The sequence below is a fragment of the Oreochromis niloticus genome, linkage group LG22, assembly GCF_001858045.2.
Source record: "Oreochromis niloticus isolate F11D_XX linkage group LG22, O_niloticus_UMD_NMBU, whole genome shotgun sequence".
NCBI lineage: Eukaryota > Metazoa > Chordata > Actinopteri > Cichliformes > Cichlidae > Oreochromis > Oreochromis niloticus.
The window spans coordinates 22,820,739-22,847,518 of record NC_031985.2 but is presented as its reverse complement, the minus strand read 5'-3'; the positions used below and the strand labels follow the sequence as shown (position 1 = coordinate 22,847,518).

The 26,780-nt window shown below is 40.7% G+C and overlaps 1 protein-coding gene and 1 long non-coding RNA gene across 2 annotated transcripts in view; one reads left to right on the top strand and one right to left on the bottom strand.

Annotated features, from left to right (window-relative positions):
• The window catches only part of gabbr2 (gamma-aminobutyric acid (GABA) B receptor, 2), a 177,445-nt gene extending 172,335 nt beyond the window's left edge, over positions 1-5,110 (bottom strand). The window contains exon 1 of the mRNA XM_003444038.5: positions 4,796-5,110. Within this exon, the coding sequence (XP_003444086.1) occupies positions 4,796-5,110 (315 nt within the window). The remainder of the gene's footprint in view (positions 1-4,795) is intronic.
• LOC102082428 (uncharacterized) overlaps positions 1-26,780 on the top strand; it is a 95,876-nt gene that overhangs the window by 45,365 nt on the left and 23,731 nt on the right. The gene's annotated exons all lie outside the window — the stretch shown is intronic.

Sequence of the window (26,780 nt, the reverse complement as noted above, 5' to 3'; positions counted from 1 at the left end):
CATTTTCCTTTTTCCGGAGATGAACAACACTTCATGTCTAACTGCTCAAGTGACTACAATATCCTGACCTCAGGCAGTGCTGCAGGGGTGCCAATCGACAACAGCCGTGACCATATGTAGGCGTGAATGCGCTGCACGCCTGTTTGTGTGTTTCAGTTATGCGAAATATTCTGCGTGTACTTGTGTGTCACAATATCTGTTGTAAAGCCAGCTTCGGGGCGCGTAAAGAGCCTTTCATCAAGAAAGTTCACATTTGCTATTTGTCTCGCTCAAGCCCTCCAGGCCACTGGCAGGCTGACTCAGACAAAGGTCAGCAATTAATGCTCAGATTTGGCATATTTATTAAACTGTGACCCATGCTTCTTTCATTTTGTTAAATCACAGTGTGAAAACAGTCAAATAAAGAAAACACTGTGATCAATTTGTGAGAGGATATACGTAACACAAGATCTTTGGAGCCTGTTACAGATCTATTATGCATACCTCATTACATGCAGTAATTGCTTTCTTTTTCTTTTTTCTTTTTTTTTTTTCCAAATAGCCATTAAAGTACTTGCCCGACAGAAACAATGCAAACAGCATTACATTAGGATCCAATATGAATTAAGAGGCTGGCCATTTCCTCTTCCTGCACAGAAGATGATATAATCCTATTTCGGGATCTCCATCTAACAGCCCTACGCATCTTTTTCCCTCTCGCCTCACTCTCTGATTCTCCCCTGAGATCCTGTTCGTTCTATGAGAAGGGCCGCTGCACATTGATCCCCACTATCTGTGTCGGGTCAGTGAATACAACCACACTCAGCACTTTCTATATGCCTAGAGAGTGCCAGAACTGCCACATGCTGCTTTTCCCTGCTCACGCTGAACATTCACCCTGTCCCAGGAATGGTGACAGGCAATCTTTGCTGACCCTCCCGGGTCACTACTTTGGCACTAAATGCTGCGGGTGTCACACATTTAAATAACACATGGCATGCATCAGACCCCTTTTGAAAATACAAGACTTTTAAAGGTGGAGCTTCATTTGCATGTGTTGGGTTCTTATACAAAGAATCTTAAAGGTGAGTTCAGCACGTGAACCAGTAAGTTCATTAGATGGTACTCTGAGAGGCTCTCCCCCCCAAATAAATACAAAAACACTACAAACAAAGAGCTGTTGCTAAAACAAATTTTCCTCAACCCCAGCAAGAGTATCAGCTTTGAACCAGCTCACTTTGACTCAAGACCTATGCTTAGCAGAACAGTAACCTCCATTATGGAAATGGCTTTTCACTGAAAACTTAACTTCTTGTGACAAAATGACAGAATGCCTTACACACACTAAGCGGGGGGTGGGGGTGCTCAGCATCCTGTGGACAAGACTACTGTACTGTGGTTTCGGGCTCGCCATCACGCACTTAAATGCGACATGTCGCATCTAGCCCTCTGAGAAGAAAAGGGGAAGCGGCTTATACTGCAGCTGTGTGCAGCGTCTCTGAACATAGGTCATTTCTAGCAGTTACAGGAGGCCAGTAGTATTACATGAACAGAAAGTCATACTATAAATAGCTGTATACTGTATGCGGTGCACTGGACACGGTCAAGATGCGCATCTCAAACTGCAACGAACTCGTTGTCGTTGTGTTTGTACTGATGAGTTCACTCTTCTCTGCAAGAATATAGGTATCATAACACAAAGTCCAGCAATTACCCGAGAGTTCTAAGTGTGTATGAATGAATTATTTCAAATTCACAACGCTTCACTTAGAATTTTCACGGTATCAACCTTCGCCTTGTTGATTTTATAGCTTTTTGTCTCATACGATTCAAGCTGAATAAAAGTTGTCACTGCAATTCAAAAACTTTCCACCACCGTTCTGCTAAAATGGGATATTTTCCTGAGTGGCCCCTCTCAAGGGCCTGTCACTCATCCTATAAGCCGGTGAACTAGCGTAGCTTAGCCTAGAACCCTTTCATTGCCCAAAGTCTCCCTTCCATCCTCTTCCAGTGCCTCCCGTCCTCTCCAAAGCTTTGATCCTCTAAGCCTGCAGAGTTACAGTATCAGTCCATGGTTACACTAAAAATCCACACTCACACATCTAGCTGCAGTAAAGGACCAACTCCTGCTCCACCGCTAAGCCTTCTAGTTGATATAATCCATCCTGCTTCTTTTCTACCTCAAATGCTCTGGGGTTTTCTTTAAGCAAGGCTGTAAATTGTCTCAGTCTGCTGCATTGTCTGTGCTGCTGAAACATCTCAAGAGTTGGCTGTCAGTCTGATCAGACTAATTTGAAACCACCTCACATTAGAGCCTCATCTCCAGGCATTCCAAGGCAGAATATCTGCTCTACTTCCATTAGCTGCCTCTTCAATCCACCAAACACTAGCTCACTAGCCTCAGCTCTCCGGCCTTTTACTGCAGGACAGCTCCTGAGTGCCTCACTGTCATCTACACCACCACCACCCAGCTCCACACTGCAGGAGGATGGACCGGGCCTGCTCAGTTAACCCATGGCTCCACTGACAGGGGATAAAGGGATAAAGAGCCTGTGCTCGGGGACTGATTACTTACATCTGCCGGGCTAAATCCCAGTGCCCACACATACACAGACACATGTGTACAAACACAACGCAGGCACACACTTGGCCTGCTGCTAGCTGCAACAAAAGCACTCATGCATGTATTATTTTCTGACATAAGCATGTGCTTGGTGGAAAGTTGGGTCCATGCCTTTGTTTGTGAGTGTGTGTTTAGGTCATTGGTTTGTGTGTAAGTTAAAAATGATATTGCAATAAATGTACAATGAAAACGCATATATAGGTAATAGCACAACCATCACGAATGTCACATTATTGGTCCTATAAGCAAGTCAGCGGGTGAAAGCAATATAATCAACACTACAGTGATATCCCCCTCCCAGGCAAAGGTCCTCTCTAGCTGTACATGCTTATTATTGTTCAGACACAAACAATTGTTCACAAACAATAATAGCAGCTCGTATCTTGAGATGTTAGTGTAATCATATTTTCCCCAAAGTCTCAGTTTCTTTATTTTCTGCAAACATACAATAAGAATATTCAGTAGCGGTGATGTGTTTCAATTTGCACTCGGCCTCTTGTTTACTTTAACCATGGCATCCTGAGCCACATGATTCCACATGTAAATATACTATAAGCTATTTGGAGGGCATTCTTTCTCCTTCTTTTTTGTTTTATTTTTTCCTAGTTTTTACCACCAAGGATGCCTGCAGTCTGGTAGCAGCTTAACAACGCATTTATGAGATCTGCAGTTAAAAGAATATTACAGAAGTTTCACTGCAGGCGTCTAATAGTCTTACTTAGTCACTTTCAAAAACATGATCAGAACTTGGGAGTTTCATTTGCCCCATCTAGGAAAACCACGCTGAAATGCCACTGGGTTTTCATAGAGTAATGGAGTTTAGCCTTTGGCCACAAAGTGATCAAATAACAATGTTCTCATGCCTTCCCAGTATTAGAAAGCTGGCATCACTACCAGACATTTCCAGCAAGCATGTGTCAGGCTGGCCCACTGACCTCTTGCTTCCAGCTCATCTTTCTCTCCAGGGGAATAGAAGGAGAAAAATCATAACTCTCATAACAGCACATTAATCCCAAGGTCTGAGCACATGCCGCCTCTGAGGGCTTACCCCTGTCAACAGAGATGCGCCTGCTCTTTCACATGGACACACCTGTGCCCACACGGTATTGAAAACCTGCTGATATCTAAGGCAGCGGGACAGGTGGCATAATAAAACAAATCTGGCTCAACCTATAAAACAGATAGAGTTGCAATTTATTTAACCTCTACTTGTCTCGCTGAAATTCATAGAAATTTGACAAACTATCAGGGAAGCAGGTTGATGGTAAATTAAACCCCCTCAGCTGCACAGTGTGCCCTCAAAAGCATAGACGTTACTTAAGCCTAAAGGACCACTATACTGTTGAGTCAAATAACTGAAGTGTAAATAGATTATGGAGAACGAGCTATTGTCTACACTTGCATAGATTTGGCAACTTCAAGAGGACTTCAGCTGGAGTTGTTAGCGTTATCAAATAAATGGATCTTAATTTGGAGCTTGAACACTGTGATGTTCTGCTCTTTTCAAGGGTGCCAGGATTCAGGAGAAATCGTACAACCAATTACCGCCATCTTCAGGCACGAGGAGAACCAGCCCCTTTAATCGTTAGAAAGCTACACTGATTCATGACTGAAAGCCCGCTTATAAAGTGGCCACTGCAAAAACAAAGAGCGGATGCTGTGATTTAAAAAAAAAAAAAAAAAAAAACGGTAAATCATTGGTTGATGATGGCGAATAGCAGAGATTGCAGTAACCATTAAAGCATTAAAAAGTGTGCCTCTAGAGTACCCAGATAAAGCAGAGCCTTATGATGGCACCTTGCATTTTAAATGCCCTATCAACGACCAGCGACAGCAGCTAAAATGAGGAGGACGAGGCAGACACGTACATCATGTTCGTGTGTGTGTGTGTGTGTGTGTGTGTGTGGGAGGGCAGACCTACAGTTGACTTTTGCGCACTGAAGAAGAAAAAAACACCTTCGCTAAAAACAACGAGGCTCCGCAGATGCCAAGCATAACAGAACCCCCTTTGGAGGGACACTCGGTGGAGCTCTGCGGGGCAATGCGCGCGCCATACACACGTGCACAAGCTGACTGTTCGCGCGCGCGCCCCCACATAGGCACATGCACACATACAAGCCATATACAAATGTTTCAAGCACGCCCGAGCCAGCCGGCGGCAGCTTAGTGAGCAGATTTAGTCTGCATGTTTACCTCGGTGTCGTATATTTTGGTGATGAGTGAGAACGAGTACTTCCCGGACTCCCTTATGTGTTGGATGGCCAGCTGAACCGCCGGCTCGATTCCTTGGCTGATGCTGCTCATCAGGGCCGACTCGTTCATGGGCATAAGAACCATTATGGGCAAGTTTTCCCCGTCCCTGGTGAACCAGCTGTTGTCCTGTCCGTGTTTGGTGCGGTCGTTGCACACCTTGGTTAGAGCAGGGTGAAATAGCAAAACAGAGAGGAGCAGGCATCCCGTCGGGAGGAACATCTCCCAGCCGCTGCAGTCCCTCCGGGCTGGAGCCATGCTACTGTGCAGGGTGACCAAATGAAATCCCACGGTGCCCTCACTGCTCGGGCATTGCAAATTCGGGCTTGTCCGGGATCCTCACACGCCCGCCCGTCAAGGAGATATGAATTCAAAACAGAACAGACGCAAAAGCCGCAGCAGCCCCTGCAGTGGGCAAACTCGTCCCGTGGATTAGGACTGCAAGCTGAGAAAAATATTTTTACTGTGTAACAGTGCCTCTGTGAGAATATTCCAAGGGCGCAGAGATTCGCTTTGCAGAGGGAGAGCTACTGCCTCTCGGTGTCCGTCATCCAAACGATCTCCTGTCCAAACAACCCTCTCATTCTACAACCCCCCCCCTTTTCACCTTTAACGTGAACCACTTGTATAAAAAACAAAAAATGTTCTGAAGGATGTCCCCCCTCCCCCCAAAAATAAAAAATAAAAAAAATCTGGTAATTTCGGGATACGAATTAATCACTCGTGTTGACAGTTCTTGCAGATACAAAATCACCTCCGAAGTAAATTCCCAGCCAAGAGATGCCAACTGTGGGCATCCCCACCAAATACGGCGCTCAGGCGGACAAATGTCAAGATAAGGGAGAGAGATGGGGGAAAGAAGACTAAAAACAAACAGGGCTGATGCTGAAAGCTTGACCGCAGAGGTCCGAGGAGGAGATGTCGAGAGCGTCTGCGTTGACAGCCTGTGGGACTGTGAATCTCCTCTCCGATGGTGCGTCAGAGAAGCGCTGAAGCCTTTGCTGCTGCCGCTGCTGCTGCTCACCGTACGCGCAAGAGGGAGCACTGAATGTGGAGGAGGAGAGGAAACGAGAAAGGGAAGGGGAGGAGGGTGAGACGGATATACAGCAGCGTGGTGGGAAGGCTGCATAGGTTTTATGCAGGACAGACTCGTCGGAGGCCTGACAGCCGAGGGTGATTTACTGGGATTTTACGTGTAAGAGACAGGCGACAGGTCAGACATGCATGGAGCAGGCCAGTTAAAACCTATGAGCTGTATGCATGTGGAGGCTCGTGGGTGTGAATTGTACTGTCACAAGTGACATCAAAAGTACTTCTTGTATTTTTAGTTACTCATTAGGAACGCCGATCATCGTGATATGATGGCGTCAGCCTGGAAACCACTGATAAACAAACAACACATCTGGGATGGATGGATGGATGGATGGATGGAGGGACATGTTAAACACAAACACAGGAACCTGGAATTAGTGGAATATCTCACAAACAATGAGACCGCGGAAGCACAAATGCTTGTGTATGAGGATGTCCCATGAAAAGTGAGAGGAATAATAATTATTATTATCATTATGATTATTATTATTATTATTAATAATAATAATAATAATAATAATATTAGTATTATTATTATTATTATTATTATTATTATTATTAGCAACAATAATAATAATTAATACATAAATATGTGAAATACTTGGAAAACACTGCAATTAACTGGAGTAACTAAGGAGGTATTTCAGCACCATGGACAGCGCACGGTACTGAATCGCATTCGGCAGTAGCGTAGCTGAAGTTGCCTCTTCTTCCATTGTCACGTGTAAATTAGCCCTTTACCTATACAGCCTCGGGGAAGAGGATACGCATTCTTATTCATGTCCAATATGTGCAAACATTACATTTCTCCGGCAGGAAAGTGCCCCTCCTTCCAATAAAAAAAAAAAAAGCCAGTCGTCGCAATAGTTTGCAGCGCATTTCCTGGTATTGTTAAACACGCGTGGGAAGAGAAGAGAATATGCTGCCGCGGGTAACTCTTCACCACATGTGGGAAAAAATAGGGAGGCCTTTCAAGTCATCAGCTTCAAACGTATCTCAAAACAAAGGCAGTTTGACCTACACAGTTGTATCACATCCACAGTTACAATGAACATTACATTTAAAAAATGAAGGAAAAACAGCATATGAATGAAAGCACAAATGAGAATATAATGTATTTTCCCAATGTGGCGCATGGCACGAATATTGTCTCACTGGAACGACAGAGGTGCGAACTGAGCGTTGCTCTACATTTACAAAACAACCGCGATGAGGCAACAGCTTTACTTCCATGATGAGATGTTCAAGCTGAGGTCCAAAGTGCAACACAGCTGAAAACATGTGGGTCTTTCCCATTTTCAACAATGCTGGTAATTCCGTATTTTTAATCATCCTTCCAAGGATAAGCAGATAAGCAGTAGCATTAAAATAAACCACATGAAAGCATTACATCTTTCCAAATGAACTCCCTCTGTAGGCTAAGCTGGCATCAAAAAAGTGGGCAGTATGAAATAAGCTTTGCATAGAAAACATTCCTGATCATGATCTGAATGTCACACCTTAACATAGCCAATTTCCTTCACCGTTATGGGTTTAAAGCATCGAGCTCTCACGGTCGATAGGCCTCTGCCATATTGATCATAGTTCTTACAACATGGGTCACTTATTACAAGTCCAAGAAGCTCCAATCACACGTCACACAAAGGAAATTTGTTATAGCCCTGGAGGAATGCTGGAATATCTACGTCTCTCTCTTTCTGTCTTTCTGACCAGTATATCATTTGCATAAAAGATTTACCTAAAATAAGACATCTTAGTTGTGGGAATGCCAATTGGAAAATTTTTTGTTGTTTGAGGCTGATTACTGCTTTGACCCACCTTTTGGCCTGTGAGGTCAGACACATTTAAGCTAATCAACAACCAGCTGAGAATGGAAGAAAAACTCAAGTTGGCTCCAATTAAAGGGCAAAAGAGTACAAAACAGTCAAGAAAACGCTCAAATAAAGGAAGTGAGTTAAATCAAAAATCATAAATATTATATGCTTTGCATTCATCTACACAGCGCTGTATTTTCCCTCTTCTTGATAGTTTTCTTTTTTTTCTACTCAGAAAAGTCCAGATGAAGAAGTAGGTCAAGTCACTGGCCCATCTGTTTGTTTTGCACAAAACAACAATCCTCCACTCAAAACAATCGTCCAGTACTGAGATGGCTTCAAACATGAAATATGAAGTAGAGTAGAAATGATGTGGACCTCAAATCCAAGAGCAATGTCACTCTTTAAATCCAAGGCGAGGAAAAAGTACTTCAACTGGAAATAACATGTGCTGGAAATTTGCGAATAAAATATGGATAATATTTTAACAGTGCCTACAGACATTTTCAGGTACAATCAATCAAGACCTCTACATAGAAATTGCTACTTTTCTTTTTTCCAAATGTAGAAATGCTGTCCGGCTAATGACGTGTCCAGCTAATGATTGCAGATTCCCAAATGAAAATGTACATTTCATTTCTGATTATGAATCATTCATTAAGGTTTCAATCACAGCCTTCCAATCTACCCGTCCTCACTAAGCGAGATGTCAAACCAATATATCATCACTAATGAGAACATACTCGCGCGGTATGAAGGGCACGCAGTGAAATAATTATGCAGATGTTGGTACTTGAGCAATCAAAGATGAGATTTTATGACTGCGGATTAAGTGACATGTAACAGCTTGGACAACAGCTTTCAGGTAGGGTGAATGTGTTTGACTATATCAGATTTGTTGGGTTTGGGGTAATAATGCATTTAGAGATCACCAGGAAACAAAACAATGGATGGCCAAGTTTTTATGCAAATATACAAAGTCTCTCAAATGCATCATCCAATCCACGTACACAGATATAGATGTGGCTGACATCGTCCCTGTTTAATAGAGATTAATGGGGTGGCCTGTGGACATCTCTCACCAAAACTCTGACAATATGCTACAGGATGCACTATGAATTTTAAATGCCAGACATTCAGAATGAGATAAATAGTTCATATGGTTGTGCTTGAGTACATCTTCAGTTAGTTTTGTATGGAAAAAAGCAGAAATCAAACAGCCTAAACTTAAGGCTGCTTTACTGGACACTCATTCAGTAACTTTTTTTCTTATAATTCAATCACACTAAATATTTCTGCAGAGTCTGAAGTGGGGAAAGGTGGAAAGGCTACATATCCATCCATCCTGTCCCTAATTCACTACTTAGCCGCAGAGGGCTGTTATGTTCATTACTGTTTGTAAGTAATAGAGGCTCAGTTTAACTTGGCATCACATTCCACATCCTTGAACATAAAAACAGCACCATGAAAAGGCTGCACTGGGATACCAGGAAGCAAAAGATAGGGCAGACCTTCATTTATTCCAGATCAGCATCTTGGTTTCGAGTCATCCCAGATATGACGGATTTTAAAACTCCAACCCAAGGACACGGACTTTATCTCAGAATGGAAATCCACTGCATAGGGAGGGCACATTTTATTATGAATCTCTGAGATGCTTCTTTCCCTTGTTCTCGACACGCTTGCCCTGCCAGTTACAGTGGCAGCTATTTGAATAATTGGTTTCAGAATCTGCAGTCACAGTCCTGCAAATTCCATGCATACCAACAAGTTGAAGAGCGATTTTTCAGCACAGCGTGCTCCATGCATGGCAGTAGAGAATGCATGTTTTATGAAGTTGGAAAACATGAAAAGACCACAGACTATCAACTAAGAAATTTCCCTCTGGGTTCAAGAAAAAGGCATGTATCGTGTTGGATTTGTTGGAAAACTTGCCCTTGAAACTTCTTATAGCCTTCATTTACCCACTTACTGTATATGTCATGTGTAAGCATATGCTTTTTATTAGTTTCTGTAGCATACTGTTACAGTGGTGTATGTTCCTATTAAACATAGCTAAAGTTTCAAATATTAATACCAGCATATGTCAATGTAATTAATTGCTTCAAACTACTTTAATATCTCAGCTTCAGGCAGTTTTTTGTATTGTGTAATCACAGTGGGAGTGGATATCCTTCATTGCAGTCAAAAGGTCATCTCAGGCAAACAGTTCTGGCTTTAATCATCCCCAACTACCTCCGGTTTAAACCTTTTTGGTTATGAGGGGCAGCCAATTAAAAGAAAGAAAGGGAGGAGCTAAAACACCTTTTTTAGATACTGAATTAATTGGGAACCTGCATGAAGGCTCACAGTAAGATAATGAAATTGGCACAATAAGTCCCTTTGAAATATCCCACAAGGATAATATTAACCATTCGCAAATATACTCATATAGGGATATTTTAGGCCCATGGCACACCAAGTTTTCAGCAGGTTAAAGAATACATAAAAGAAGCATATTTTAAAATGTTCAAGAAAAAAGGTTTTAGGTTCTTCATAACTGCATTAATCCAGTCCAGTGCAGCTGTCTTGAAATACAAGATAAACTGAATTTAAACATCACACCACCATGTAGTGATCAGATTACAGACCACTAACAGCAGGACACAGCCTTGTAACCTGGGGCTGAGGATACTGGCCTTATAAGGCTGTGTATATCCTCACTTTTAGCAGCTATTCGGCTTAGAATTGACTTAAGCTAAAGATGGACAGAGTGATGCTCAAATAAGGTGCTTTTACTAAATGCTATAAAATACTTTTTACCAACAACCTGTATCTGCAGTACTGATACAACACAGGATGGATCCAATGGTTTCATGTTGTTTACATCAAATTTTGATGCTACCTTCTGAATGTTGCAGCAGAAATTGACATTCATCAGTCCAGGCAATCTTAAACCTCTAGAGATGGTTGGGTGGGAAAATCCCAGTAGACAAGTAATTTCTGAAATATTCAGGTCAGCCAGTCTGTCACTGACAAGCATGCCACATTCAGAGTCACTTAGATCTCTTTCCCATTCTTCTCAATTTGAACTTCAGTAAGATGTCTTGGCCATGTCTACTTGTCTACATGCACTGAATTGCTTTCAGTAGCTGTTATATAATATACCAAGAGTCCAAATGTAGCTAGACTGAATTAATCAGACAGATTCAATTCAATCCAATACAATTTTATTTGTATAGCACCAAATTATAACAACAGCCGCCTCAAGGTGCTTTATATTGTCAGGTAACCGCCCAACAATAACAGAGAAAAACCCCAACAATCATACAACCCTCTATGAGCAAGCACTTGGTGACAGTGGGAAGGAAAAACTCCCTTTTAATAGGAAGAACCCTCTGACAAAACCAGGGGAGGGGGGGGGTCATCTGTAGAGAACAGCTGGGGGTGATGGGAAAAGAAGGACAAAAAAGATGTTACCAGTTGGCAGTAGATCAATCTCACTGCTAAGTTTAAAACTTGATAGTAATTGTAAAGCTAATGTGACTAGCTTAACACTTAATATCAAGAATTAAAACCAAGCAAAGAACTAAGTAAGTAAGTTAGTAAAATTTTGCGCTGTACAGTGACTATAACTTTATCTATATTAAATATATTAGAACTGCTAAATTTAGTTCTAATATATCCTTATTTGTTAGGTAGCATTATCATTAAAGACTTTGATTCAGCTGAAACATAAATCAGCCTGTAGATATCAAGATAAAGAAAACTACTGAACACCAAAAGTAACTAGGGCGTACAGTTAAGGCCTTGCTCCGTTACACATGAGCAGGTTTCCTCCTTTGATACTTTTAAGTACTATCACAGAATCCAGTGTCACTACAGGCGTTTGTTTGGTTTAAGTCAACTTGGGAAATAAGTAACATTTTGTCTCAATTGGAATATTATCACATTCTGCAGACATAAAACAAATATATGGCATTTTATTCAGCAGCAACTGTTGTCTGTGGCCTACAGGGGTTTTCAGTGTGGCTGCTATTTATCTTCAACAAGAAAAACAGATGCTTAGATATGTGGCCAGCAGGGGTGTTGGAAATTAGAGAATTCTAACAAAAATAAATACCAGGCAAATCACTTAGAAATTGCTTGGAAATTCAGCAAATTATAATGATTTTAATTGTGAGCGGAACTCCTACCTACAAAAACACTATTAGGAGACGTAGCTACCCTGTAACAATATGGCAGCTGCATGATTCAACTGGGAGGTAATGAAGCTGACAAAGTGCAGTCTGGTTTCAACTTGTGCTACTGAGCAGTAGGAGATGAGAACAATGTCGCACAACCCTTTGTTTTAGAGGTTCATCACTGCAAGGTACAGGAGTTTAGGAATTGCAGGCAGTGGACCAAACCACTCTGAAGCACACGAGGGGGAGTCCACTTTTTCCAAACTTCAGAATGTATTGTTTTGTGCATATAATCACCATGACAGCTGAGAGTACACATATTATATTATTTAATGTTATATGGTTATCTCTATAATCATGCACAAAGGAGGACAGAACTGTTTTCCCAGAAAAGAAGGGAATTCTGATCCGCTTGCCCACCTAGTAATTTCCGAAAACGGTTGAATTGATATGGTAACACTTTTTTTTTCCTTCAGCCCAGGCGCCTGGTAGCTTGAATGTAATAATTACAGCAAAAGTGTCAAAACATAAGATGCAGTGTGGCCAGTTTCTTGAACAAACACCACTATAGAAAATAAAGCCTGTAAGATTTTGCAGGCCCATTGTGTCCAAATGGCCCAAAAAAATACACTGTGTGTTTCTGATCTAAAGGTTGCTCTCTGCTGTGCACCCTGGAGAGATAATCTTGAATGGGCAGGCTACATTTGTCCTGGTCAAAGGGGTTATCACAGCCTTTCTTATTCCATTCTGAAATTAAATCAAGAGTATGAGAAGAGACCGCATAAAGTAGGCCACTGCCTTCAAAGGAGCTTCAGTTGCAGCTGTGCTGTGGGAGGACACTATTTTGATTACTGTCAAGTCCTAGTAATAGCAAGAACCGTGTCTTACATAATCACACTTACAATGAATCTTTCCAACGTCATCTACAGCATAGGAGCTCCAAGAGCAAAGATGATCATTTTAACAGCAATTCCACATGCCTGAAGGTTGAACGTATCGCAAGCAAAAGTGAAAGCAAATATGCAGATCATATTTTCATCAAAATATTGTGTTTGGTGTAACAGTGAACCGTGGATTTGCAAAAAGTGTGTATGATAGCTGCAAGGGTTCTTCTTAAAGGAAAAACAAGGAAATTATCTGCTTTTTGGCAGACAGAAGCTGGATCCACAAAATAAGATATCATCATTTCAGTATATGTGTATGCTAATGAGTGTACTTCATGCTTACTATAGCAACATGTGGCAGCGGTATTATCATACCACATTTTGAATGAAATCAATAATACATAGACTAGTGAAAGGCTACCACACCCACTGTCCACTGCCCTCTTATCTCTGATTGATTAATCTCTTCTGTCATGCAGAATTCTCTGAAAGCATAATCTGCAAACTATAAATTATATATACAAGTAATGAATTTTCTGTTTAAAGATTTTCAGATATAGGAGAACCCAGTTTTATCATACAGTTTCTACGCAAATGTTCATAAATTCTTAGGCACGACTAGCAAAGATAAAACCAGTCTGTGGAATGGGGCATAACCTCAAGTTTAAAAAGATCCAGGCTAAAGTTGGATGTGACAATATGTCAATGTGTCGTCTCTGTTTTAGTGGTCGGATGTCAGATCGTCAGCTCGATAATTAGGGCCCGGGGTGACCAGAGAGCACAGTAAACGAGCTCGTAAGAAAGCCAGAGTCACGCTTTTGCACATTAGCCCCAAACTATTAATAGAAACTGTCATTCTAATTAGTGGGTATGAAGAGATCCAAACACACAAAGGCAAGCAAAAAAAAAAAATTATCCGATGAACACACTCACATTCATCGCAAGCATAATATTCTTCACCAAACAAAATCTGAGTAGGAACTGTACTGTAGTTGGAAATGACACTTTCAGGAGAGTGAAAGGGCGATAAGGAGAAGAGCAAAGAGAGAGCAGAGAGTTCAAAAGGAGGAATCGAGGGGGAAATGAGAGAGAGTTGGAGAATAAGTTGCAGACAAAAGAGGCACAGGAAAAGAAATCAAGGCATTTCTCTGGGTCAAGTTAATGACAGATGTTGATGCATGAGCATGTGCCGCCCTGCAGCGCACATGCTCAGAGATAGAAGGGGTGTGCGGCAGATTTCTAAGACCTCCCACCTCGACTCACCCCAGCAGCATTAATTATACACAACCATCTTTCCATCCAGCAAGACAAAGAGGTGCGTGCTCTAAAGGGGTTAAAAGCCACTGGATGATTTATGTGTGGGCTGATCAGCGTGGCTCTCTGTGATAAAGATGTAGTGAATGAAGAGCACTTGGGGAAATTGTATTAATGGACACAAGACATGCCCCAACGCCTCTGAGAACCAGCACGTATATTGATCACTGATTGCTTGTGGATTGCTTCCTGATGACTTCGTCCTAATGGCTCTGTAATGCTTTTTTGTCTCTTGAAATCCATTACAGTCTCTGTGATCAGATACTTTATAAACAAAGGCCTTAGAGAGGATGGATTAAAAACAAGACACTACACTTGGGAACTTTTTCTAAACACTGAAGCAGAGCACTTTCAGAAACACAAATGTGTGGAAAAATCTCATTCTTACTATTCAGTGCAATTTCAAGGAAGTTACATAAATAAAAAAAGGTCAGCCTTTCCATGATTCCACCATTTTATCTGAAAAATATACAGGTCAGACTTTGTCCAAATTCTCCACACAGGAGGGATTACATGAGAGACTTGATTCATTTTGGGTGAAAACAGGGTGGACAGGACATAACAGGGAGAATGGGGGGTGACATCACACTAGTAAATACTTGTCCCACCTTATACAGCCGATGGGAAAATACAGTTTTGATTCGATTTTATGGCTACAAAGTAAATTAAGTAAAATTTCAGTAGATGAAATGCCCTTTGAACTTGACGTCTTAATCATCCCTAACTAACCCTGTCCAATCCTGTAAAGGTTTAAAAGTTCCTCAAATCTATTAAATAAAAATAATAACCATAAAGCATTAGAAATATTTATATCACATCAATGACCAACCCGCCTACTACTGTGTGCCCATATTTACTGTGCAAACAGCAATGGGATGAACAGCAAAGAGAGGACAGTTTGTGCTTAAGTCAGCCATTATTACTCATGTGATGCACAACCTTTTCAAGTATATGATCAAAATTACAAGAAATACAAGTTTATACTGTAAATAGGGGCAACGGGGTGGACAGGTTATGCTTTAACACATCTGAGAATCATTCTGAAACACAGAGAAATAACAGAAAAAATGACATTCATTGTAGAATATTATAAATAGGTTATGTAACAGTCATGGAAAAATGTCAAACGTGGGGGATTTTTATGATTTATATCAGCAACTGAACAAAGATGAATTTAGGCTTTTGTGCTAATAAATAAATAAATTAGTGATTATTGCAAAATAAGTAATTTTATAATTGTATAATTGTTTTTTCCATGCTAGAGGGGGGATAAACTGAGTAATGGTCATATGGTCAGTTCTGAAATACTAGGAATGATAAATAAATAAATACTATATTTATACTATATTACTATATTTACTATATAAATACTATATAAATACCAAATACATAAATACTAAATAAATAAATAAATAAATCTGGGTAAATTCCCAGATGATTAAACATGCAACTATTTTGCTGGTCATACCTGAAACAAGTAAAGAAAATAAACAGCCTATTTATGCAAGATAATTCATAATGTCACGGTTCTGGGTCATTTTGACCCAGCTTTTTCTGTTTCTGTTTTGGTGTTTTTCTAAACTATGATTTGTTTGGGTTTTTGACTTGTGCTGGTTTGATTTTGTATTAAGGGTTATTCTTGGTTTTGTTCTCTTTACATTATTTGGTGTTCTGGCCTTTAGCTTAAGTCACTGTCTTCTCTGTTTTATGTGTCATATTCTTTCTGTCTACCTCTCAGTGTCAAGTTTGTGTTTTTGTAATTTGTTTCTTATTTCCTGTTTTACTTTGAAAGTTCATGTCTCATGTCAGTGTGTTCAGTTTTACTTCTCCCCTGTCTCGTTAGCCTAATTTCTCCCAGCTGTGTCTCCCTCCTGTTGCCCATTCCCTGATTACGCCCCTGTGTATATAGCCCTGTGTTTTCCTGTGCTTTCTGTCGCGTTGTACCCTCTACATGCTGTGTCTTTTGTCTCCTGTTCTTGTTTAGATCCTCTGTTCCAGTTCAGTCCGTAGTACCTATGTTCTGTGTTTTGGTTTTTGGTTTGGTGAGTTTAAGTTATCGAGGGTTTTTTCCAGCAATAAAAGCTGCGTTTTCAGTTTAAAGTCCCGTCTCCAAGAGTCCTGCATTTTGGGTCCTTTTTCCTGCCTGCCTGCCACACAGCCCTCCGTGACACATAATAATAATTCACATTTTAGTGGGGGGGTTATATTGGTTGGGTCTGATTATTGGGGGGGTCATAACCCCCCAAACCCCCCTGGAAATTACAACCCTTTATATAGCATATCAGTTATCTCATCTGGTTTTATCCGCCTTAGGAATCTCAGTAAGTTAAGCTCAGCTTCATTAAAAAGAAATCTAGAGACACTGATACTTGTTTTTATCTCCTCTGGATTAAACTGCTACAAGTCACTATACAGTTACCTGAGCCAACAAAGTTTACACATACTGTACCTGGTCCACTCTTATTTTAGCTTCTCTTCGGTGGCTACCCATTCATTTTAGAACTGATTTAAAGATTCTAGAGCTCATACCAAACTGTATTTCACGTACACCCATGGTCATGACCTGAGGTCTTCAGCCAAGGCTCTGCTGGTCATCCCACACTGGGCTTTTTCTGAACTACTAGCCTGAGGAGATGTGATCAACAAGCTCAAGTTAGTCCTTTAAATCCTTCATAAAGACATATTTTCATAGGTTTTCCCTGTGCTGGTTTTGAGTTATTACCACATCGTCCTTTGTAACTGTTCAATCACCTTCTCCAAGTGATCATTTTTAATTTATTTTATATTTGCTTTGAATTTAAAAAAATTGTTCTTCACTTTTAATCTCCATGTGCTGCCAGTACTCCTGTAGCCAATGTTGTTTCACCTTTATCTCCTCTTAAATATTTTATTTGCTGTGTTTCCCATCTCAGCTTGCGAAACACTTTGTAACTTCGTTTTTGAAAGGTGCTCACTAAATGAAGTTTATTATATATAATATAATGAATGTTATTACATGCATTATATTCTATGCACATGCATTATATCATGGCAGATTTGTCATGAGCCAGTGAAAATACATAATACATCCTGAACGATACTCTCCTTTAACACGAAAGCACTGTAAGCTGATATGCAAACATGTTTAACAACAGTATGCACATAAAAACATTTGCGTTCATTCACCCTCTCACTAATGTATGGTAAGTGACAAGAAGGCGTACAAAGGCACATGCACAAATGCATGCTCAGGCAACCTACCTTTGCATATAGAGACACAAACTAACTCACTCAGCATAATTAAAAGGGACAAGCTCACAGACAGAGTAAATTGTTCACTTACACTCTCCAGCACACTAAAGTATTGTATATTATGTAGTCTTAATCATGACACCACGTAAAAAGGGAGATGAACATTTTAACTATCACTGATAGTTAAAATCAGTGATGTTTACTCATCAGTGATGAAGAGACATTTACGCAAAGGTTTTAACTAAATACACTTCATACGATCACATAACCCCGGACATTATGTTCAGTTCACTAATAGACTGGCCGCTGCTGTTCGAGCACATTATTCACAACAGTAAGGGAACATCCAAAAATATTTTCGCAGGCAAATAGCTTAACAAATGAAATCCATGAAAGATAGATGAGGAAGTCAGCGCTTCATTCATATTTGATAGCTAAGGCTTAAGATGCATTACCCAACCAACACAGCATGCCACACAGTGACAGTCCCAGAAATAATGAGCTTGAAGGAGCATCTGTGATGGCAGAGGTGTGTGTGTGTGTCTGTGTGTGTGTGTGTGTATGTGTGCGTGTGGTGGTGGCGGTGGAGGGGGGACCTGAACATGACATAAATCTGTTTACACAGTCACATTGTGGGTACCCACCTTCCTCTGGGGTACAAAAAGCATATTCCCACAACACAAATCATCGTTTTTTCAGGAAGACTAGGTTTAAGGTTAGGGTAAGGGTTGAGATTATTAACAGTCATTAGAGACAGGGTTACAGTAAGCCTGCAAAAAAAAAAAAAAAAGAATGTAATTTGATGTAATGCCCTTCGAAGTGATGGAAACGTGGCTACACAGTCACAGCGTGTGTGATTATGCCGGACAGTAGATAAGAAATGCTGTCTTGCAGTGTGACAGGCAGTGGACAGCTGTTGTCTCCGCTGCCTCGTCTTTTTATGTTGCTGCAACAAAAGATGAGAAAGCGGTTTAACATTAAAGAAAGTGACTCATATAATACAGCACCCACTCAAGTAAGCACGTCTCCAAGTGCTCCGTAGTAGTTTCCGCCACCACGGCAAGTCACAAAGGAAGTAAACGCACGTTTCCTCCAACACATATCAAAATCTGAACATTACAGGCACGTTGATGTTTTCTGTTTGTCTGGCCCCAGGTGCCCATTAAGGCCATCCCTATTCTGCCAGTCAAGCAAGCATCAGATCAGATGATGTGGCTGGATCGATAAGCAGGCAGGCAGACTCTTCATTAGGAGTCCCTGGGGCCAGGCCACCTGCCACTCACTCGCTGGCTACTCTCTGGCAGGAGCTCCGTAGTCTTCCTCTGACTGTGTTCACTCAATAGATTGTGTGTCCCCATTTCACATCTTGCGTGTGTTTGCATCATGAAACTTTCCTAGTAGAGAAAGAAATACACTTCCTGTTTATGACACTGACGTCTACTGAGACTTTGTTTGGGATCTGCAAGGACCAGAGACAGATGTGACTAGGTGCCCTGTGACACAGTGTGCAATAGCCCTGGCGCAGATTTAAAAATCTGAGGGCGAATAGAATTAAAGGTTTAAAGCAGAACAACAAAAGTGATGACTTTAAAGAAAGACTCAAGAGAAGAAGAATCAAAATGGGTGTCCACGTGTTTTATATAAGGCGGTGACTCATGAAAGTGAATTCCACTCGTTTGTAAAATCAGTTACGTAAGAAGAGAAACCTTTTATCGTTCTCATCCTGAAAAAATAACTTCATTTCAGATGTTTCGTTTACACATGTGCACGGTGGAAGGCATTCGTCATTGTGTTATCTGGTGCAGAATTACCGCTTCAGAATCTGCAACATCGACTGATAATGTCGCAATCGAGGGATTTATCGGCAAAGCGACACACAAGACGTTAAACTAAAAGGGACCGCGTTTATTCATGCAATATGTTTAAGAAATCAAAATGCTTCAGGCTAATCATCATTTTGAGTAGTTAATCAAAGAGCTGCTGTGGGAAGCAGTTTGGAAGTAACCTAGCCAACCGTGCTGGCACATTCAGCTTCCCCCCCTTCAACATTGCACAAAGGTCTAATAGCTGTGACACTTGAGCTTGATGAAAGCAGGGCAATGAAAGCAGAGTTAGGCAGTAAGAGGAGTTGGCCCTGCTCGCTGCCACTCCTCCACATGTCTGCAGGCTCATTACCAGCATGCGGGGCTCAATGAGCGCGGTCCTACATGCACCATTTACATACCACTACCCGCTGAGCATTGCTCACCTGTCACTTTGGGGTACTGAACTGGGCATTTATAAAGAGCAGCGTGCTCTGCACTACACTTGTAGTTTAGCTTTCAACGGTGAAAAGAAGGCTGTCGGATGCATTATAATGCATGTACAAAATGTTCCTATCCAGCGAGGTTGTGTTCCCTTTCATAACACACATTATTTCTCAGCGCAGTATTTACACAAGGCTTATTCGACTCAGAAGTATAAAAAGTACATTATGGTTACTACTTACTATCCCTGTATTGTAAAGAGCTTGTGTAAAGTATCTAAACCATCTATGCCATCTTACGTTACCCAGTAGATACACTTTGAACTTTGGGGACCCAGGAGGGGGGGTGGGCTCGGTCATACCATGGAGACCCCCACCAAGCAGGAACAGGTGAGGTTAGCAACCAAAGGCAATTAGCCATCATCTGACAGTGTGAGTCTCCTGCTTCTTGTCTCTCTGCTGAGAGATTTCCGGAGCCCTGCATTGCTAAGCCTTATCGATCAGCACGCTGGAAAGGTCGGTGACTTGGCTCACTGACAGAGCACCCCCCTGTTTTGGCATTCATGGAACTCTGCACCCATAATGCTTTGCTGCCAAACACACTGGTTCCGTGTGTTAAGATCAGCATCCTTTATAATCTATAGGTAAGAATCTACAACCAATGCTATCTGTATGCAGCCAAGCTCAGAAGGCCTTTGAAACACTCTGCATGGTCCCATTCATGAAATTGTGAGGTGCATCTATGCTATGAGGTGTCAGGGTTCAAACCCATTCATATATCAGATTTCAGCCCTTTCTCTGTCCTGGCAATAGATTAAAAAAATCTTAAAGTAATATAATCTGTAGTGAGACACTGAAAATTGTATTGGTCAGTTGTCTATGTCACTATATCTATGCTTGTGTTACGTGGGACATCTGGTTAATGGCAGCAAAGTGACATAGCCTACAGTAACAGTTACCAACAGCATGAAGACCTGCAAAGCATTCTTCATATAGACTTCCTTTGTGTGTAAATTCCCAAAAGAACACATTCCTGGACCACAGCATTGAGGCGAAGAGACTTTGAGCCAAGCGACTTGTCTAAAGCTTTCATTTCCTGCAAACTGTGATAGGACTGGACACAAAACTTTAAATTGAAAAGGGATCCAGTCAGCAAAATATCACAAAATAAGCATAACTGTAACATTCATTCATATACTGTTTTGGCCTTCAGAGCTGCTTTAACTCTATTCTGCTTTTACAATGGCAGGACAGTATGAGATCAGACCAGACAGGAAAAGTGGGAGAAAAAGAGAGGACAGACAGGCCTACCAGCTCAACCAACTGAGCTACACCAGCCCTGCTTTGCTCCGGATTTTTCAGCTGCACATCCGTGATGCAGCCTTTTTCTTGCATTTGTAAAAAAAAAAAAAAATCAAACTGCTTGAAAAGCTGCTGAAAACCACATGATGGATGCACACACAGGGGCATTGTTTTTTGGAGTTTGGGTACCAAACTGCAGCAAGCTGCATTCATAATCTGTGCCAGATCACACTTGAGGATCATGAGATTGAAAATCCCTTATTAACAGAAAAAGGCATGTTAAAATGTTAGGACTTCAAGAGAAACGACCGCATAAATAATGGAAGAGCTGCAGAAGGAGTTTTAGTGGGGGGGAAAGAAATAACTAAAAGAAACAAGGAATCCATGCTGCTTCATTTAGAAAGGATACTCACAAAAAAAGCATCATTTATGGGAGAATAACCACATTGAGACATCTGATTAATCAGCTCAATGATTTAAATGATTAACACAGTGTGTGCTGTATCAATCTAAGTTACATTTCCATTGCCAGGGTAGTTGGTTGTCTGTCTGACCGAGCACATCATCACCACATCAGCAATGAATTATGCAGAAGTAGGGATAGTTTTTTTTCTTCCTTTTCCCCTCCTCCCAGACTTGCTGGCTGCTAAAGAACTCTAAGTGCTGCTTCTCTCTTTAAAGAACATTAGCCATCTCCCAGATGCTTGAGCTTGGAGCTTGACTGCTCCTACTTCTTTCCTCTTTTTTTTCTATTCAGTTTTTATCCATTGCCTCTGCACCAACAGATAAGATTAATAGACTACAATAATTAATTCCCTGCAAGTAAAATACATTTTCACTCAGAATATGCCCTAAATCTGGTAATACTGCATCTCAAGCAGACCGCTGAGTAAAATATAACACGGATAACACATTTCTGAGACCAGCGTGTCAGGCTGCAGTCGCCACACAAACACACTCTCATGCATGCTCGCGTTTGTGTGTGTATTCCACATGTGATAGACAATCACAATTAGCTTACACAGCTGACGCAGCCTCTGCAAAGTGATGAGGCGCTAAATTCACACATGAATAAACCCAGACAGCAAGGGATCTGTTCATTTGACCTGCATCACTACCCCCCCCCCCCCCCCCCCCCCCCCCCTTAAGTGAAAAAGCGCCTCAAGAGAAGGCAGAATTCAATTTAATCATACACTGTGAAAAGCAATGTCAGTGTCTTTAACACTTTGATTCAGAAGCACGTCAAGGTGTAGGACTTATTTCATCTCCCGGGAACACAATGAGAGCACAGCATTAAACGGGGAGATCTTGTCCGGCCTTTTTCTGAGCAGCGCTGTATTCACATAATTTCACAAGTCTACGAGTTACATTATATCAATAGCCTTGCACCTAGGTCGTTAATGCTCTGGCTCAGAGAGAGATAATCCATTTTCCTTTGAGTGTGCTACATGCTGAATTAGTTTGATATTTTTGGAATAAGTATACTTTTTTTTGAGGAGGAAACAGCTGGCCTGGGTCTTTTAAGTGATAACCAAATCTGCTCACCAGATCCTCTGAAGCTCACTAACTCGCACACACAACTGCAACTTACCTTTTTTTGTTTTTGTTTCTTATACAGATATAACTTACATAACAGATAGAACCTCATGATTAATGAGCTTTATTTTGAGCTGGATTTTGTTTCCTTTTGAACAACACTCGACCAGCTGCTTCCTCATACTTCCAGTCTTGGATTTCATGGTCATATATATGAGTGGTATTCATTACCCCGTCGCCGTGGGGTTTGAACCACAATGCAGAAAAACAACTGTTGTTGAATCCCGGTTTAATTCATTTATACTTTATGAAGTAGAGACAGTTCAAAAATTTCACTATTCACAGCCTGAAACTCCAAAAACAGCTCAGGGCCACTGTGTGGACCTGCATATAAAATATCTCTTGGAATTATATAAACCAGCGGCTCCAACCTGAGGTTCACTTGACTGAACTGAACTAAGACTGATGAAATGCCTAAAAGCACAGTATGCGAGGGAAAATAAATCAACCCTCTGTCACTTTGTCCAAAGGAAATACATACAGTATATTTTCCTGGAGGGGAGAGGCAGTCCATTTAGCAAGCAATCAAGTAATCTGATGAAGTGAAATGAATAGGAGTGGGGTGGAATGGTTAATCGCCTGTGGAAGCATTTTATCTCGTAGGAACACATTAAAGAGGTATTCTGTCGATGTAGGCTATGTTGGGGGAGGCTGTGAAAAATCACAGTCTGCCAGCGTGTGAATTGATATGACTCTGGTGTTCTCTTTTAGCAAAATAACATCATTTTTTGCTCAGTATGATTTGCTCTTAGACAGGCTTCAACATGGCATCCAGCAGGAAAGAAAACAGCACGAAGCAACTCCGGTAAAGTCGGAAGGGGTTGACTTCAACATATAGAAAATGTGCACAAAAAGGAACCAAAGTTTAGTTTAGAGTTATCTACATTATAAATAACACCTGTTTATATTTCTAGGCTCTCCCATGTCACTCTGCTGTGGGAGAGAAACAGAGTGACAGACTCCATTTATTAGACGACAGGTGTGATATGTGCTGTTCTCCTCTTTCCCACCGTGGAAGTGCTTCTCATAATTAAAACCATCTGCAGTGTCACCATAAATATCCCATGCGATCTGTATTGTGCTGTTTTACAAAGCCAACAACAAACTGTGAAGTTCATCGTTATTAAATGTGCCGCACGCAAATGCAGTATTTTAGTCTAGATTTGACCACATAGCTGAAACCTAAGGCTCTAAAATAAATATACTTGGTAGATGTATTGCTCACCAGGCTCACGGCCATGTCAGAGGAGCAAATGAGAGAGAAATACAGCAGAAACTTCTGCAGAGTAAATAGAGATGAACATTTTAGACCGACAGCACTAGCTCAAAACACAAAACTTTGCTATTTTGGAGTCACTGAAACTGAAAATGTACCCGTCCCCCCAACCCTGACAAGCATAACCAGAAGACGATGGATGGATGGATGGATGGATGACACTGAAAGTGATGCTTAAAATTGTTGGTTGGCACTAGTTTCCATGGTATGTTGCAAGGTGAGAATTCACAGTAAGACCATAAGTTCTTAACTGAAGCCAGAAATGAATTAAATACATTTTGACCCCTGAATTTCATGAAAAATGCCCTAAATCAGGATATGTGCTTGTTTTCAAATGGCCAATTTCTAAACTACCCATTCAGTGTTGATGAAACTGTGCACATATTAATTAGAATTATTAATAATTCTAATTGTTAATTAAATTTGATCATTGTCTAATGATCAAATGTGCATTATTATCTCTATTTAAACTTTGGACCTCTACTCTGATCTTTTTTTTGTCAGAGAAGCAAGAAATCAATAATGCTGCAAAGTAAAGTTGAATGTTTACTTTAAAAATATTACTTTAATATGTGTTAATTTTCAGCACTTTCAGCTACACTACTGTGACTAAAAAAACCTTCATTAGTCAAATGCATATGTCCTTTGCATGGGTGCCCTGTAAATAAGTTTGGTTGTGGTGACATCCATTGACAGATATGTAGTCAAGTGATGGTCACACCAGCATATATTCATGGCATAATACATCTGTTTTCTGAATAAATAAACAGACTTTTTCTGATTTTTATTTTGTTCCATAATAAAAAGACATAATATAATCATATGAAGTGATTACAAACAGATGAAAAAACATATGCTTATAATTTATGATTAGAATTCAAACACAGTGCTAGGCTAAAATCCAAAACATTACATATCTTGGTCGCATAGCCAATCAGCTAATTTAATTTTCATATTTGACTGAACATCAAAATCCATAAACATCAGATTTTATTACTGAAGTGGGAAAGTCCTAAAAAAAACAACAACCCAAAAACACTAAACGATTGCAGGCTGTAAAACGAATAGCTACGTTAGCACTGTTAGCATAACCTTGCTAGCTGTATCAGCTAATGTTAGCAAGGTTATTCAACAAGTTACACTGATAGACCTTATGAGTACAGGGCCCAGACACACATTTCTGCTAATTAGTAAGTACCTAACATGATATTAGATCTTCACTCACCAGAAACTGAATGACAATCCTCTAAGAAGGTGTTACAAGCCATATTATTTTTCGGAGAATTACTCCAAAAGATAATACACACCACAAGCAGGCTTTGGACTAGGATGTAAAAAAGTTCATTTTATATTGTAAAATAGGAAAATTTAACAAGGGTGAGGTTTATATCCAAGAGTTATAAGTAAGGGCTAACTTTAGCAAAAGTTAAGCTTTAATTTGTGTGCCCATCATGTAGAAGATGTGAAAATAAATTGACCTGCTGGTGACAGGAAAAATCAAGTCATCACCAAAGTCATTAGTATTTATCCCCTGGGCATCAATTATATCTGGAACCAATTTCATGGCAATTTACCCAACAGTTTAGATATGTCAGCCTTAAACATGGGGGAAAAAAGAGGGGGAAGGTGGCAACCAACCATCATTGCCATCCCAAGACCCTTTCTGCCAGCATGGATAAAACCTCCAGATGCATCAAATCAAGAACAGCTTCAACATGACGATCATGGTTGAAAAGAAAAACCACCTGTTGTCACTCTGCAACAGAGCATCGTTGGTCAGAATCAGCTGTGTAAGTGACAAGTGACTCATTGCGAAGGCCTAGTCCACTGATGTCTTTTTTTTTTTTTAAAGCTATGGTCTGCTAATTTACAGCTTCGCTCCGACTGTGACAATAATTGAAAAACTGTGGTTCATAATTAAAGTCAAATATTCCCTTTTACTGGTTTTAATGATTTATACTTATGTTCAAACAGTTGAGACTGAGAATTAGATCATAAAAATTGTTCAGTGGGAAAATGAAAGTTTGGTAAATTATCAATTAACTCCAGGGAGGCCTTGGCTGTGTGTATAAATCTTGGATTGAAATCACTGCATCGCACACACAAAACTTCATCGCATTCGGAAAAGCCAAGATTACTAAAATATTCCTTGAGTGAGTTTTTGGTCTAGTCCAATTCTACTGGAAAACAGTAGGGGTGATTAAAGCCCAATAAGCAACAAGTACTCTGCCTTTGATGCTGTATTGGCCGATTTCACAGACGTGGATTAGAGGAGTTTGATCCTTACATTGAAGTAGGCTGGAAACGGCTTTAAATCGAGGCACACTGGTGAATTCGACCCAGGAAGTATTTAGAAACGTATCATCAAACATCATTTGTTTCCTTGTTCCGTGTGTTCTCATAAGACTCTTTTTAAACACTCATATTAACTCGTATTTGAAGCTGGCTCGCCTTGATTTTCTGCACAGTAAATTGCATTAGGTCTTTGAACAGCTGCATTAACGCTTTTGTACTTCTGTAGCATTAAAATTTGGGAAAGTTAATTACTTTCCAAGTTTCTCTCTCCTAAGCCGAATTCGAGGATAATGAAAATGAGACACATGACCAAGCAAATATTACTACAACGCTGCACGAACGGCTGCTGAAGTGAAGGAAGAGTTGGTGCTGGTTGTTACAGATTTTACCAACTGAGAGACTTCACGGACTTCGTGCTGCTTTCTTCTTTGATTCTATCTCTGTATCTAGGCCTCACATGTTTTCCGCACAGTCTGGAGCCCCTCCTGAAAGTGAAAGTGTGTCATCTAATGTACGCTGCCAGCAGCCACTGCTCCTGAGCCGTTCTGGGTATTGCGGATTACATAAACCAAACTGACATGCAGTGTGAAAAAGGCTTCCAATCAGTGGGTTTGAGAGTGTGTGTGTGTGTGTGTGTTCCTCCTCCTATAGTTTCTTTTGCATCCCTGACAACTGAAGCCTGAGTATCTCCAAAGACTTGCACCGCAGGGAGCCTT